The following is a 14,286-nucleotide window of genomic DNA, read 5'->3' as shown; positions in this document are numbered from 1 at the left end:
GGCCCACGACCCACCCCTCCTTTTTCACAGCCGGCAATGTCTGACCGCTGGCCCCCCGGTGTCGGGTCGACTGGACAGTCCGCCCCGCCTCGTAGGCTTGCGCAACTGAAAACCAAACAAAAACAAGAAGCGTGAGTACATCATTACAGCTTCACAACATGTGCAACCGCACATACCTCTTATAACAGTTCGAGGACCAACGCCCCACACGTTTTACTTGTTCAACGTTCAGACCCCTGGCTGTAGCTTCCGTAGCAGCCCCTATCCGAAAGGAATGGGTCCCGAAGTCGCCGGGGTTCAAGCCCGCGGCAGAAATCGACATCGCAAGCACCCGCTGAAACTGAAACCTCGTCAGAGGGGTGGCGTCAGCGTGTCTTAACAAGGTCCCCCCCCATGCTGCCACCCTCTGTGCTAAATATTCCTCTACGCACCCCACAGGGCACATGGCAGACCCGGGGATCCTCTGGATGATTACGCAGTCCCCGATTGCATCCTGATCGGATTTGGACCTGACAAACGAGACCGTCATCGTCTCCTCCCTGACCTGAATGTGTTCCCGGCACAGTCCCCCCATCGTATCCTGCTTGTTCCTTGCCACTAATTCGCTTACCCGCATAGCCCCATGGAATGCTAATGCAAATGCGGCTCGGAACAACACGGCTTCGTACAGGGATGAACATGTTACCGGTAGCACGGATAATAACAGGGCCAACCTATCCAGACCTATCGGGTGCCTATCGTCTACTCTGCGACCCTCAAGGCGTTGCCACCCTCGTAGCGCTTTTTGCACAACGAAAGACGCTGTCGGGTCCTGGATCCCATGAGCCCTTGCCATGAAGGAAATGGCGGCCCGATGCCTCTGGGCCGTAGCTACTGACTTGCCTGCGTGACGTAAAGAGAGCAGGAATCTCACTACACATTCTTCCAGACCCCAAAGCTCCCTCCCGGCAGTACCCAAAAAGGCCCAATAGGAACGGAACGCCCCTTCATATGCCTTCCTCGTCCTGGGTGCTAAACTCTCTCCCACGAGGTCTTGTAGTTCGGGGCACCGAGAGACCAGAGAGCTTCGGGAAAGGGTGCCGCCACCGGGTCCGCTGTGGGCAGAAAACCCCAGAAGGCCTGCATACGGAAACGAGAGAGCGCATCAGCCGCCTGGTTCATCACCCCCGGCACATGTCGCGCCCTAAACAGTACATTCAGTTGCATGCACAACAACACAATTTCTTTGAGCAGTCTCAGAATCAATTTGCAACGTGCTGCCTGACTATTGATACACTCAACCACGGTCATGTTATCCGACCAGAACACCACAGAGTGATCCCTAAACCCTTCTGGCCATGTTTTCAAGGCCACCAGAATAGGGAACAGTTCGAGAAAAGCAATGTTACTCGTCAACCCGCACTCATGCCACCATGACGGCCATTTTTGAGCCGACCATTGTGTACCCAATATGGCGCCAAAACCCACACTCCCCGCCGAGTCTGTCCATAGCCCCAGCTCCTCGGAAGACACTGCCGGTTTATTCCAGACAATTCGACCATTGAAATCCGCCAGGAATGCAATCCAAATGTGCATGTCCTGGCGAACCTCTGCCGAGAGTCTCGTACGATGATGTCCTTCCCTCAAGCCGACCATGGACTGTGCAATCGAGCGGGAAAAGGGGCGTGCCATCGGCATTACTCTTAGGGCAAAATTCAACTGACCAACCACCTGTTGCAATTGATGCAAGTTCACTTTCGTTGCACGAATACATGTCTCAAGGGATAACCTGAATTTTAACACTTTTTCTTTAGGTAAACGAAAACAACCCTCCACCGAGTCGAGCTCGATCCCCAGAAACTCAATCAAGGTCGAGGGACCCACCGTCTTACCTGGCGCCAATGGCACACCGAATTGATTCATTAGGACACAAAATTCATGTAAGGCCTGTCCACACTCAGAATCCCCGGCTGCCCCCAGAAACAGAAAGTCATCGAGATAGTGCATAACATGTTGAAAACCTGTCTTCCTCGTGAATACTCACTGCAGAAAACAACTGAATTTCTCGAAATAGGCACATGAAATCGAGCATCCCATTGGCATACATTTATCCATGTAATAGCGACCCTGAAACTGAAAACCAAGGAGACGCTGATCGTCTGGGTGTACCGGGAGCAACCGGAACGCTGACTCGATGTCCGATTTGGCCATCAGCGTCCCGGGCCCCAGGCGATTCAACATGGCAACGGCCTCATCGAAAGATGCGTACCGCACCGAACATACTTCCGGGTCTATCGCGTCATTCACGGAAAGACCATGTGGGGCTGACAAATTGTGTATCAGCCGAAACTCACCCGGGTCCTTCTTGGGAACCACCCCTAGAGGAGAACACACGAAATTAGCAACTGGTGGCAAATCGAATGGACCGGCGACACGACCTCGAGTCACCTCTTTCCCAATCTTTACCTGCACCACTGCCGTGTGCTGTAAGACTGACATTTGATTCTTACAGTCCGGTACCCCCTGAAAATCCCCCACTGGGATGCGGAAACCATATGAAAACCCGTTCCGTAACACCCCAGCGGAGGCATGATCTGGGTATTCGCTGAGCCAAGGAATCATCGCCATGGTATCAATCGGGGTCGGTAAAGGCGCCCCTCGGACTATGTTAGACCTGTTTGGCGCCTCCCTTACCACCGTTATCACCCGTTTTGGCTCTGCACATGGACTCAGGATGGGATGGCTGCCCGCACCCCCCACACTCATGTCTGAATTTGCATGACCCCTGGGGCCTGGTACATTTGCCCCTGTTAAAATTCCAACAGATCCCCCTTTTACCTGTGTTGCCATTCGGCTTCGTGTGGAACTCGTTACCTGTACCCGTCCGAAAGGGCGTCCCAGAGTTTTGGCGGGAGGATTCCCCCCCGTTACTCCCTACTAATGGCACCTTCAACATCCCTGTACTCTCCATTTTTTGCCAAGACACAGAGTCGTAACAATCCCAAGACAACAACGGGTTGTGTTCTTTAGCTTTTCTAAACAGATTATCATAGCAGAACCACTGATTGCCCCCATATGCCACAGAATATTCCATAATACGTGACTGATAAATGGGTAACTCGGTCAACAACTCAGGTCTGCGCTCCCCCATGATGGAAGTAAAAATTCCCCACGCTCTGCCCCAAGTACCAATGGTCTCGTCCACCTTAAAGGCGGCCATTTTTGCGCGCCAAACACTCGGATGCATGAGCTCCTTTTGACTCTTTACATGCTCGATCTCGTAATGGTCGGTAAGCAATGAAAACATGTTAACATATTTATCCGCCCAAATCAATTCCTTGACTTCTAGTGGGACGTGCTGGGCAATCTTCTCCTTTCGAGAAGGTGCAGAGTCCCCCCCGCAATCGGCAATGGCCGCTTACCTGAAGTAGACCCCACGCTTGTCGCCGAACTTGGGCCTGCTGTATTTCCAACCGCCGGGACCTGCGGAGGAACAGGAGATGGAGTCTTCGCAGCCTCCCTAGATTCCCGCAGTTGCCTCATCACTGCCCGGACGTCGTCAGCCGTGGCGCCCTCGCTATCGTTTCCCAACCACGCTGCCAATTGCGCCGCTAACTCGGGGGGCATATCCTCCCTGTTCGCAGGGGTGACTACCACAGGGATTGATTCCCCTCCTTTGGCGCCGGGGTTGGCTCCTCTCGTGGCGCTTCGGGAACCGGGGTCTCCCCCCCAAGTGCTCCCCTTCTGGGCCTCTTGCTCTTTCCACCGGGAATTGTCCCCTGTAAAGGCCTATCCGGTCCTCCCTCTCCGTCCTTAGCCTCAACCTTTCTCTTTAGATCGGCTATCTCCTTCATGAGTATGCGGAGCATCTCCTCGGTACCGACCCGCTTTCCGACCTTCTTGGGCATTCTTAGACAATATCTGTAAGACAAAAGAGGGATTACAACGCTCAAAATTGCTCTTCGTTCCGTCTCGAGCTCACGTGCAGCGGGGAGGTGCAGCTTCAGAGCACAGGAACAAGAGGATGCTTTCTTGGCTTCCGCTCCTTTTATCCGTCTTCAGGGTGGGCGTGAACCCGCCCCCGCCTGCCTCCGAGGGCGTGGCCGGCCGCGTTGGTGTCTAGGCCAGCACACTCTAGGGCGGAAAAAAGGCGCGCCCTGGCTACGCCGCTTCGGGCATACCAGCCGAGACTCGCCTCCCGCCCAAGATGGCTTCCCGGGGGGATCGTGGTACTCCACCATACGTTCGGGGGGACCGATTGGTCGCCCCTTTCCAGACGTGCTGGTCGCGTTGGTGGCCCCAAGCTCTTCACGTTAACGTGTATGGGCAAGTACCTGAAAAAGAAAGGCTGCACATGGGGTCTTGGGGACAAGTCCAGTGGAACCCAATGGTGGGCTTGGTACTTGAGGGTCTCTGGGACAAGGGTTCACCATAGGGTTACTTGAACATGGGCTGTGGGTCTCGGGTTCAGAGGTCTTTTGGCCAGCAGGTCTCTTGAGTCAAAGCCTCTCTCTTCTTGAGTTGACCTGGTGAGGGGAAGAAAACAAGACTGCAGAGCCACTCTCGGTGAGGCTCTCATGGGTCCTGAATCCCTTATTGGCAGGTTGTGGGTTGACGTCGGTGGTGTCCAGGCTTGGCAAGCAACAAGCCTTGGTTATGGCATGTGCTCTGATACCCATGGTATTAGTGCTGGGCGGCTCATGGTGGGCCTGGCATCTCCAAACTTGGCAGGGAGATGGATTTTAGCTCCTGGAACCATGGTGCCCTCTTCCTGGTGTGATGTTCCCTCTGTGGATCCGATGGTCAGCTAGGTGATGTACAAGAAAAGTGAGGTCAGTGCCTGCAGCTCTAGGGGAGTGGCTCCTCCACCCAAGGGAGATGCTGCTTGGTCATCAGAGTACGGGACAGTCCGCCAAGGGTTAGGATAGGCTGCAATTTCGGTGCTGGTCCACATTTCATGCATTGTTGGCTGTTCTTTGTCCTTCTTCGGTTACCAGGTAGGCAAATCTGAGTTCCTGGTGTCAGGGGGATACCTAAATACTGAATTTAGGGGTGCTAAGTGGAGTGTAATCTAGTAGCCAATGGGACGACACCCCTTGTATGACCACTTCCTGGGGAGTGTGGGCATAATCCTGACCCAGAGTTCCTAATTTCAATGAATTCAAAATGGTGAAACCCTTCTTTAGCTGTCCACTTAAGGTGGCATACCTTAGGGATGTGTCTGTCCTGTAAGTGTGCCATGCTTTCTGACTGTCTAATTTTCCACAAGCTCTGCTGTCAAATGGGCCCCAGGGGTTGGCGTTCTCCAGGTCTGGGGAAGCCCATGTTGCATATCAAAGCCAGCAGCGGCTTTGAAGCCTCTAGCCCTGACATGCTATTGCTAATTTACTAGCCATCCTGCAAAAGGGGGTGTAAACACTTTTTTCCACAGTAGGAATTGTTTCTGACTCTGAGAGTGAGGGCTTTCCCGGGCAGGGGGTCAGATACTTGTCTGTGGTGGCAGGCTGGAAGAGTCCAATCAGCCAGCACACTAAACGACTGGCAGGTTTCAGGGGTACCTCTAAGGTGCCCTCCGTGTGCATGTCATAATAAATCCAACACTGGCATCCATGTGGATTTATTAAGACCAGGTGTTTAGTACCAAACACCATTATTTATTTTCAGTGAAGCAATTATGTAGCTGGTAACTTGTAATGACCAGTGCTCAGTAAATATGCTTAAAATGGCTTCCTGATCACTTGGAATTTCATGGGAATGGAACCAGACACCACAGGGGCATATCTGCATATGCAGATATGTCCTCACACATAATAAAAGGCACCCTGCCCTAGGGCACTAAGGCTTACTGTTCGGGTGACTTACATATAGTATATGCAGTGTGCATGGCATAGTGTGCCAGGTCATTTTTTCAAGAATAGCTTGCACTATTTCACACAGCCTGTAATGGCAGTCGGTATGTAGTTTTTGTTTGGGTCCCTTAGTGTGGCATAATACATGCTGCAGCCCTTAGAGACCCTCTTTAGTACCCATGCCCTGGGTACCAGAGATACCATTTACCAGTGACTTACAGGAGAGCTAAAGTCATTGCCAAATGGGGTAACATTGAACCTTTACCTTGTTTTGAGGGAAAGATCACTGACACTGGGGCCTGGTTAGGAGGGACTCAGTGCCACCTCTGTCATAAAGCATCAATACTAGGGCAAACAGTGGGGGTGCCCGTGTCAAAAAGGGGCACTTTCTTACCGTATTTATTGCTGACGTTTTCCTTTAAACATTGAGATTTGTAATGCACCTAATTGTTGACAGTGGAATTAAAGATGAGCAAATATTTTTCGTTTCAGCTTCAAGCAGCTCCTGAGAGGCAGGTCTTTCTCGCCATTTGAACTCATGGCATTTTTCAGGCAGCCCACAGGCAATACAAGAAATGCCCTCAGAGCCGCTGAGAAAAGAGAAAAAATTATTAGTCTCCTTGGTACCAAGCTGGATGCCTTCAACTGTGAAAACTTCAATTTAACAGGTACTGTTGATTAAAGCTTTCTGTGTCTGTATTTCAACAGTTCCATTCATGCAGTCAACAGTTTCAAGTTACTTGATGGAACCATTTACCAACACAGTAAAACGCAGGAAAAGGCTATATTTTATAAAGCATATAAACAGAGGGTGAATCTGAAACGAGTAATAACAATGAAACACAGCTTTTATGAAAAGCGGGCACGGGAAACGTGTTAGCTGTTAATAATATTGCAGAAAGAGTGGGTGTCATCAAATTAGACTACTCTGCCCCTCCCCCGGTCCATAACACTATGATGCAATGAAGATTCTATATCACACCTACCAGAGACAAGCAGTGGAGGAGTGAGCATGGACACATACACGACCCACCTCTCTCTGTTCACAGGCCATCCAAAAAATGACGACACAATAGGTTTAACAACCCAACCATACATCAGCAAAACATTCTGGAATCTTATATTCTTAATGACTGTGGATGATGCAAGATTGGGTACGAGAGCTAGATTTTTTTCTTTTCGCGCCCCCTTTAAGATAAACAATGAGGTGCATAACATACCCCTTCCTCCACACCTTCAATCCCCAATAACTCTGTCACCCCATTTGTTGTACTCCCCCTTTCCAGGGTGCAGTATCATCCAGTAGTATAAGTGTATTCAAAATGTTAATATTACATTTAAAAAAAACATACATCTCCCCACTGTGAAACATCACGAGGAAAACGTGCAACCAGGTAACGTAGCCTGTTTGCGGGTGCGTGCGTGTGTGCATGTGTGCCTGTGTGCCTGTGTGCCTACATGTGTTTGTGTGTGTGTGCGTGCGCACGTGTGTATGTGTGAAAGATGGTATGACCACATAAGTGACAAGTCCTCGACACTACAGTTCAGATACAAGTTGGATATTTCAGTCAGAAAAAATCTTCATAATTCTGGCTGTACTGGGCAGTGTCTACAAAGTAGGGCAACTATTATGGTTTAGCTTGCTTATGCTTATGCAGGAAAGTTCAAGTTCAAGTTCAAGAATTTATATAGCACACTACTCACCCAGAGGGTCTCAAGGCGCTTGGGGAAGGGGTTTGTTATGTGTCGAATAGCCAGGTATTGAGTTCTTTCCTGAAGGAGATGTGGTTCCGTGTGAGGCGGAGGTGAGTGGGGAGTGAGTTCCAGGTCTTGGCCGCCAAGTAGGAGAAGGATCTCCCTCCCATGGTGGATCTTTGAATACGTGGAACTGCGGCGAGGCCTTGATTGGAGGATCTTAGTTGGCGGGTGGGTGTGTAGAAGGATAGTCGAGTGTTGAGGCATTCGGGCCCTAGTTTATAGAGGGCCTTGTTCTTATTGTGATTTATATTATTAAGTCCGTTGTTGATGGGAAAGTTCATATCTAAGGGGTCCTTTTTCAGATGAACTCAGCAAACTTCAGCTGGATACCATTTCTGCAGAGAGCGGTTGTGCTTCAGAGGCCATAATGATTCAATGTCCCAAAAATGATGTCTACAGGGACATTACCGGAGCCTGCAACAACAAGTAAGTCTCTCGCTGGAAAAACAAATCAGTAATATATGGGATATCAATGTTACACGTTGGATGATAAATACTATAGGTTGGGTTTAGGGCAGGAGGCTGGAGGCTGGAGATAGCTTGAGGTAATTCTGAGCTGTTTCCTGGATGCAGACTAAAGTTTTAGGTTTTAGTCAATGTCTTGTAGCACTTTGTGTTGTACGTGTGTCAGTTGTCAGAACTTACTTTGCTCACATTCTTATTACTATTCAATAGATTTGTGACACTAGGTTTATTGAATTCTGCTACATGCTTCCAGTGGCTTAGATAGACCTACTGCCACCAGGGGCGGCTCAAAAGGTTGCCATCCAGTGCAGGTTAGAGGGGGCTTCGCCATCTGTCACCGCTCCACTGTAACGTGGTACTCAGGCCGGATGGTTATCACTCAAGGCTTAGTCCCTAAGGGGTAATGTAGAACCCTTCAAAAGCCTTCACTTAGACCTGTCAGAAGGGGAGCAAGGGACCCTCGTGTTGTTCAGCGCCCCATAAGTGTGCTGCAAACTGTATTTTTAGATTTTAAAGCAAAGCAGCCCTGTTTATGAATGACAAAGCAGTTAACACAGTCAGTGCCACTAGCTGGTGCTGGATACTTGATCTTTGAAATAGGTTATTGACCTGTGAAGGGGTCACGCTTCAGTTTGGTGACCCAAGTCTGCATAAACTTTTTTTAAATGCAGGCCCTCACAGGTTATGCCACTGTTGTTCTTCAATGTTACACTTCTTTTCCACAATATGTGATGTCTTATCTTGCATTTTTTTCTGCTTTAATGAACAGTGTGGGCATGGTGGTGCTACTTTTGGTTGAGGACAAAAACTTTGGCCGCATCGGTGCGGCGCATATTTCCGCTGTGCGCTAAGTGCAAACGGAAACCTATGGGTTCATGACGAGCTCAGCTCGTCATGAGCGTACGAGAGGTGTAACTCATGACGAGCTGAGCTCGTCATGAGCATCGAAGGGGTAAAGCTCATGGCCCATCCCTTCCCAAGAGGGGATGAGATTTGGGACTCTGGCGCGCCGTCACAGTGGGTGAACCCCGAACTGTTGTATGTAAGTAATGCCTCAATTTAGAACTGTTAAACTCCTTGAGGAATGGGTAAATGGTATTGTGTTTAAGAGGGAATTCTCCAGCATGTTTGGCATGCCGGAGTGGGTGGAGGGGATTGTTGTATCAGTTCAACAAGGGTCACCACATACAGGATACACAACATAGACACACACATGACCACAACACGAAACATATCCCCAACTATATCCTCCATAAGTATATAATTAACTGATCAGAGGCGCAAAACATCGATAAAATGGGTAAAGTGGAACGTACAGGGCCTAAATGACCCTAGGAAAATAAAGCAAGTGCTAGCATATCTCGATAGGCACCAAATAGAAATCGCAATGTTACAGGAAATGCACCTCACCGCTCAGACTGATAAAGGGGTAGGCAGAAGGTGGGCAGAATTAGTGGTAGCTTCCTCGTACTCATCCTACTCAAGAGGAGTGGTAACCATAATGAAGAAAGGAAAACAATTTAAGAAAGATAAGGTCATTAAGGACAATCAAGGCCGATATGTAATATTGACTCGCAAACTACGTGGCACCAAGATAGGCATGATTAATACATATGGGCCAAGCACATATGACCTGGGATTTTAGAGGTCAATATGGGAAAGGCCGTATGAATTTCAGCAGATGGAAATAATATAGGCAGGGGATCCTAAAGTCGCCTTGGATGAGGCAGTTGCTAGATCGCCCGCATCTAAACAGCATCATAGACAAGCTGCCCAAGTAATATTAGATGGCTTGGAAGAATTCCAGATAGTATATGTGTGGCATCTAAGAAACCCTGGGAAGTAAGAGGGCACATACACATCCACTATACACTCTAGCTGGTCTAGGTTAGACTACTGGCTCACATCAGCGGGTGCCAGTAGCTGGGTGACAGATGTATGTCATCTCCCAAGAACGCTTTCAGACCATAGACCATTCCAGTTGTCACTAGACATACCAACACACGTGCCACCACTATATATATAGCAGTTCAACGCAAAGCCTATGCTTCACCCAGTGTACAATATACAAAGCTATAGAAGAATATTTCCAGTTTAATTTGGGCTTAGTAGATGACCCGAGCATAGTATGGGAGGCCTTTAAAGCCACTATTCGGGGGGTCTGCATAGGGACAAGTGCGGGCATTTTGAAAGACACGTACACAATTGCAGAAAACAGAAGTGAAAATTAAAGCGCTGGAAGTGGAGTATAATCGTACATATAACGCTGCAGTGCTAGGCTCTATAAGAGAACAACTGTCAATATATGATGAATACGCAGAAGATGAAGTCAAATACAGGTTCAAGAGGCAAAGAGTGAGAGCATATAGGGAGGGGGGTCGATCAGGCCATACACTCCCCCCAAAAATTCAAGCTAAAAGCGCTCAACAGACAATCATACAGATAACGGATGAAGATGGTGCAACGCACTACGATGTTAACGGGATTTCTCAAACCTTCACAGAGGCATACCGTAAAATGTACGCTACTTTTGAAACTGTGGATGCAGGGGAAATAGTAGACTACCTAGAGGACATTGTGCTAGCTTGGTTATCAGATGGCCAACGAGAATACCTAGCCCAGTCTGTTACAGAAATAGATGTTAAGGAGGCCATCAGGACGCTACTGAATGGCAAGGTACATGGGCCCGATGGGCTAACGGGCAAGTTTTATAAAGAATTTGCTGAGCTGTTCAGCCCGGACCTAGCCTGAAAGTATGAAGACGCATACTCTAGAAAGCTATTGCCACCCACCCTCAGAGAAGCCTTGATATTGGCATTCATTAATCCAGACAAACCACAAGAAAGATGGGACTCCTACAGACCACTGTCGCTAATCAACACTGATGCTAAAATACAGGGTAAAATCATAGCTACTGGATTAACGCACTAATGCAAAAGATAGTACTGCCAGATCAATCTGGGTTTAAACCAGAAAGATCAACATCACACAATATCTGCACTATATTTGCGCTACAGCATCAACTCAATCCAGGGTTGGAGGCAGCAGCTGTATTGCTAGATGCAGCCAAGGCATTTGACTCTATAGAATGGGTCTATTTGTTCACTATTCTTCAGAGAATGGGTATTTCAGTGACCTTAATACAATGAAAACACCTACTATATACGTATCCAGTGGCGAAGTATTAGGGTCAATGGGCAGGTATCAGATCCGATACATATTCAACATGGCATGAGACAAGGGGGTCCGCTCTCCCCAATATTATTCACATAGCGCATGAACTGCTGGCATGCAAAATAAAACAGAAGTATGCACACATGCCATTGAGGTTCCATCAGCGACCAATAGGCATATCACTACATGTGGATGATATGGTACTTTACGTCTGTGACCTCCACATCAACCTATCACCGCTGTTGAGGGAGTTTATCAAGTTTGGTGGACAATCCGGACTTAGTATAAACTAGAGCACGCCCACCATAATTCCACTTATTGAAGGCACCCACGCATGTCCACTGGAATTTCCGCTCGCATGGTAGAGCGACCCAATAAAATACTTAGGTATTTGGATCTATAGGGACCCAATGGAAATGGTTTGGAAAAATTATGGGACTGCAATAGATCAATTAGATACGCAGGTGAAGAAATGGACCCATCTCTCTTTAACACTGGTGGATAGGATATCCATAGTTAAGATGGTCATACTGCCTAAATGTTTATATTTAATCAACAGTACCCCAATATAGCTACCCACATCTGTTTTTAAAGAATTACAAACAGGGATAGTTAGATTAATATGGGGCGGGAAACATCCAAGGATAGACTGGAAGACTCTAACTCTACCGTACGAACAAGGGGGAGTCACTGCACTGGACATGCTATTATATTACCTCTGTGCACAAGCGCAATATGCACACTATTGGCACCACCCAGTACAGTACTTACCACACACATTGGTAGAAGAGGGCGACGTGCATCCTATCCCACTATACAATATATTAACCCACAAATATACAGAAATAACGCGCAATGAAATAAATAGAATACAGGCTACAACGGCGGCATGGCGCAAAATGGGTCAGATGGCACAGAAGCTGCTGTTATGCACACCAGAACTACCATTAGTAAACTATCCATCAATATCTGTAGCGCAGGACAAAGGAAGCATAGAAATGTTATGGCAGGAAGGGGTGAGTACTATGGGTGACTTATATATAGAAGGAATATTTATAGAGATTTCTGATCTGAATTAAATAAGCAATCAAATACTATTTTCGATTCACCTACCACCAGTTAAAAGCAGCAATCAAGTCACTCTACCCAAATTACCCAACGGAACCGTACACACTGACACCATTACAAATGATAATTAGAGACACCATGAATAAGCGTGTAGTTGCCATAATATACAGAGCAATGCAAATAGAGCTAGTGGAGGACAGTACCAAAGTGCAAGTGACAGTGTGCACGCGGATGTTGAGGTCCTGAGGCGGAAGCCGGGACTGTTGTGCGAGTGAGCTGATTATCGGCTTTTTAAAAGATTTACTTTTTAAAAAGTATTATTGTGTACTTGTGTATAGAATTTTAAAACTTACCGATCGTTCACTCTGGGCATCTATTTTAACCTCTTCTGTTCCCGCCCCACTGATCCTGCTCGCCCATTGCAGCCGATTAGGCGCTGCCGGGGTCTAGAGCGTAAGCCACCATCTTAGGTGAGGAGCAGGCGAGCGGCACAGTGCTCGGCCCCTCCCACCTCTACGTTCACAAATGAACCCCCCTCACAGGAAGCGCAGCGGGCGCGTCGACAAGCCTGTCTGCGCCCGTCCGCGACCAGATGGGACTAGGACGATTCAGAAAAGGGGGTGGTGATGAACAGAGTGTCTGAATTAAGCAGACCACTCTTACCCAGTCCAAAGATCAGGGCTAGATCCATCACCTTTATTTATCTCATTGCACCATCCCAGCTCAGAACCTGGCTATATGCAAATCAGTCTGGCCCTGGCCCAGTGCATCATGGGAACAGGGCAGACTAAACTACCAAGCCAATTCTTCACCAGAAAGGAGACAAGCTACCGGGGACCGGTTTCTGGCATTTCAGCCTTCTTCGGCCCGGCTTGCTTGAATCCTGATGGTGCAGTGAGAAAGGGACTCATGTCTGAGTATACCCTGCCACACCTATAGTGGCCAAAAACGATTCAGAAAAGGGGGTGGTGATGAACAGAGTGTCTGAATTAAGCAGACCACTCTTACCCAGTCCAAAGATCAGGGCTAGATCCATCACCGTTAGTTATCTCACTGCACCATCCCAGCTCAGAACCTGGCTATATGCAAATCAGTCTGGCCCTGGCCCAGTGCATCATGGGAACAGGGCAGACTAAACTACCAAGCCAATTCTTCACCAGAAAGGAGACAAGCTACCGGGGACCGGTTTCTGGCATTTCAGCCTTCTTCGGCCCGGCTTGCTTGAATCCTGATGGTGCAGTGAGAAAGGGACTCATGTCTGAGTATACCCTGCCACACCTATAGTGGCCAAAAACGATTCAGAAAAGGGGGTGGTGATGAACAGAGTGTCTGAATTAAGCAGACCACTCTTACCCAGTCCAAAGATCAGGGCTAGATCCATCACCGTTATTTATCTCACTGCACCATCCCAGCTCAGAACCTGGCTATATGCAAATCAGTCTGGCCCTGGCCCAGTGCATCATGGGAACAGGGCAGACTAAACTACCAAGCCAATTCTTCACCAGAAAGGAGACAAGCTACCGGGGACCGGTTTCTGGCATTTCAGCCTTCTTCGGCCCAGCTTGCTTGAATCCTGATGGTGCAGTGAGAAAGGGACTCATGTCTGAGTATACCCTGCCACACCTATAGTGGCCAAAAACGATTCAGAAAAGGGGGTGGTGATGAACAGAGTGTCTGAATTAAGCAGACCACTCTTACCCAGTCCAAAGATCAGGGCTAGATCCATCACCGTTATTTATCTCACTGCACCATCCCAGCTCAGAACCTGGCTATATGCAAATCAGTCTGGCCCTGGCCCAGTGCATCATGGGAACAGGGCAGACTAAACTACCAAGCCAATTCTTCACCAGAAAGGAGACAAGCTACCGGGGACCGGTTTCTGGCATTTCAGCCTTCTTCGGCCCGGCTTGCTTGAATCCTGATGGTGCAGTGAGAAAGGGACTCATGTCTGAGTATACCCTGCCACACCTATAGTGGCCAAAAACGATTCAGA

General features: G+C 48.4%; 1 protein-coding gene across 1 annotated transcript in view; it reads left to right on the top strand.

Annotated features, from left to right (window-relative positions):
* The window catches only part of LOC147701416 (myeloperoxidase-like), a 236,909-nt gene that overhangs the window by 46,695 nt on the left and 175,928 nt on the right, over window positions 1-14,286 (top strand). The window contains exons 4-5 of the mRNA XM_086930101.1: window positions 6,321-6,496; window positions 7,889-8,012. Coding sequence (XP_086786227.1) covers window positions 6,321-6,496; window positions 7,889-8,012 — 300 coding nt within the window. The remainder of the gene's footprint in view (window positions 1-6,320; window positions 6,497-7,888; window positions 8,013-14,286) is intronic.

This window comes from Lissotriton vulgaris, chromosome 7, assembly GCF_964263255.1.
Source record: "Lissotriton vulgaris chromosome 7, aLisVul1.2, whole genome shotgun sequence".
Lineage (NCBI taxonomy): Eukaryota > Metazoa > Chordata > Amphibia > Caudata > Salamandridae > Lissotriton > Lissotriton vulgaris.
The sequence above is the reverse complement of the archived record's forward strand: the minus strand, read 5'-3'. Positions and strand labels throughout refer to the sequence as shown.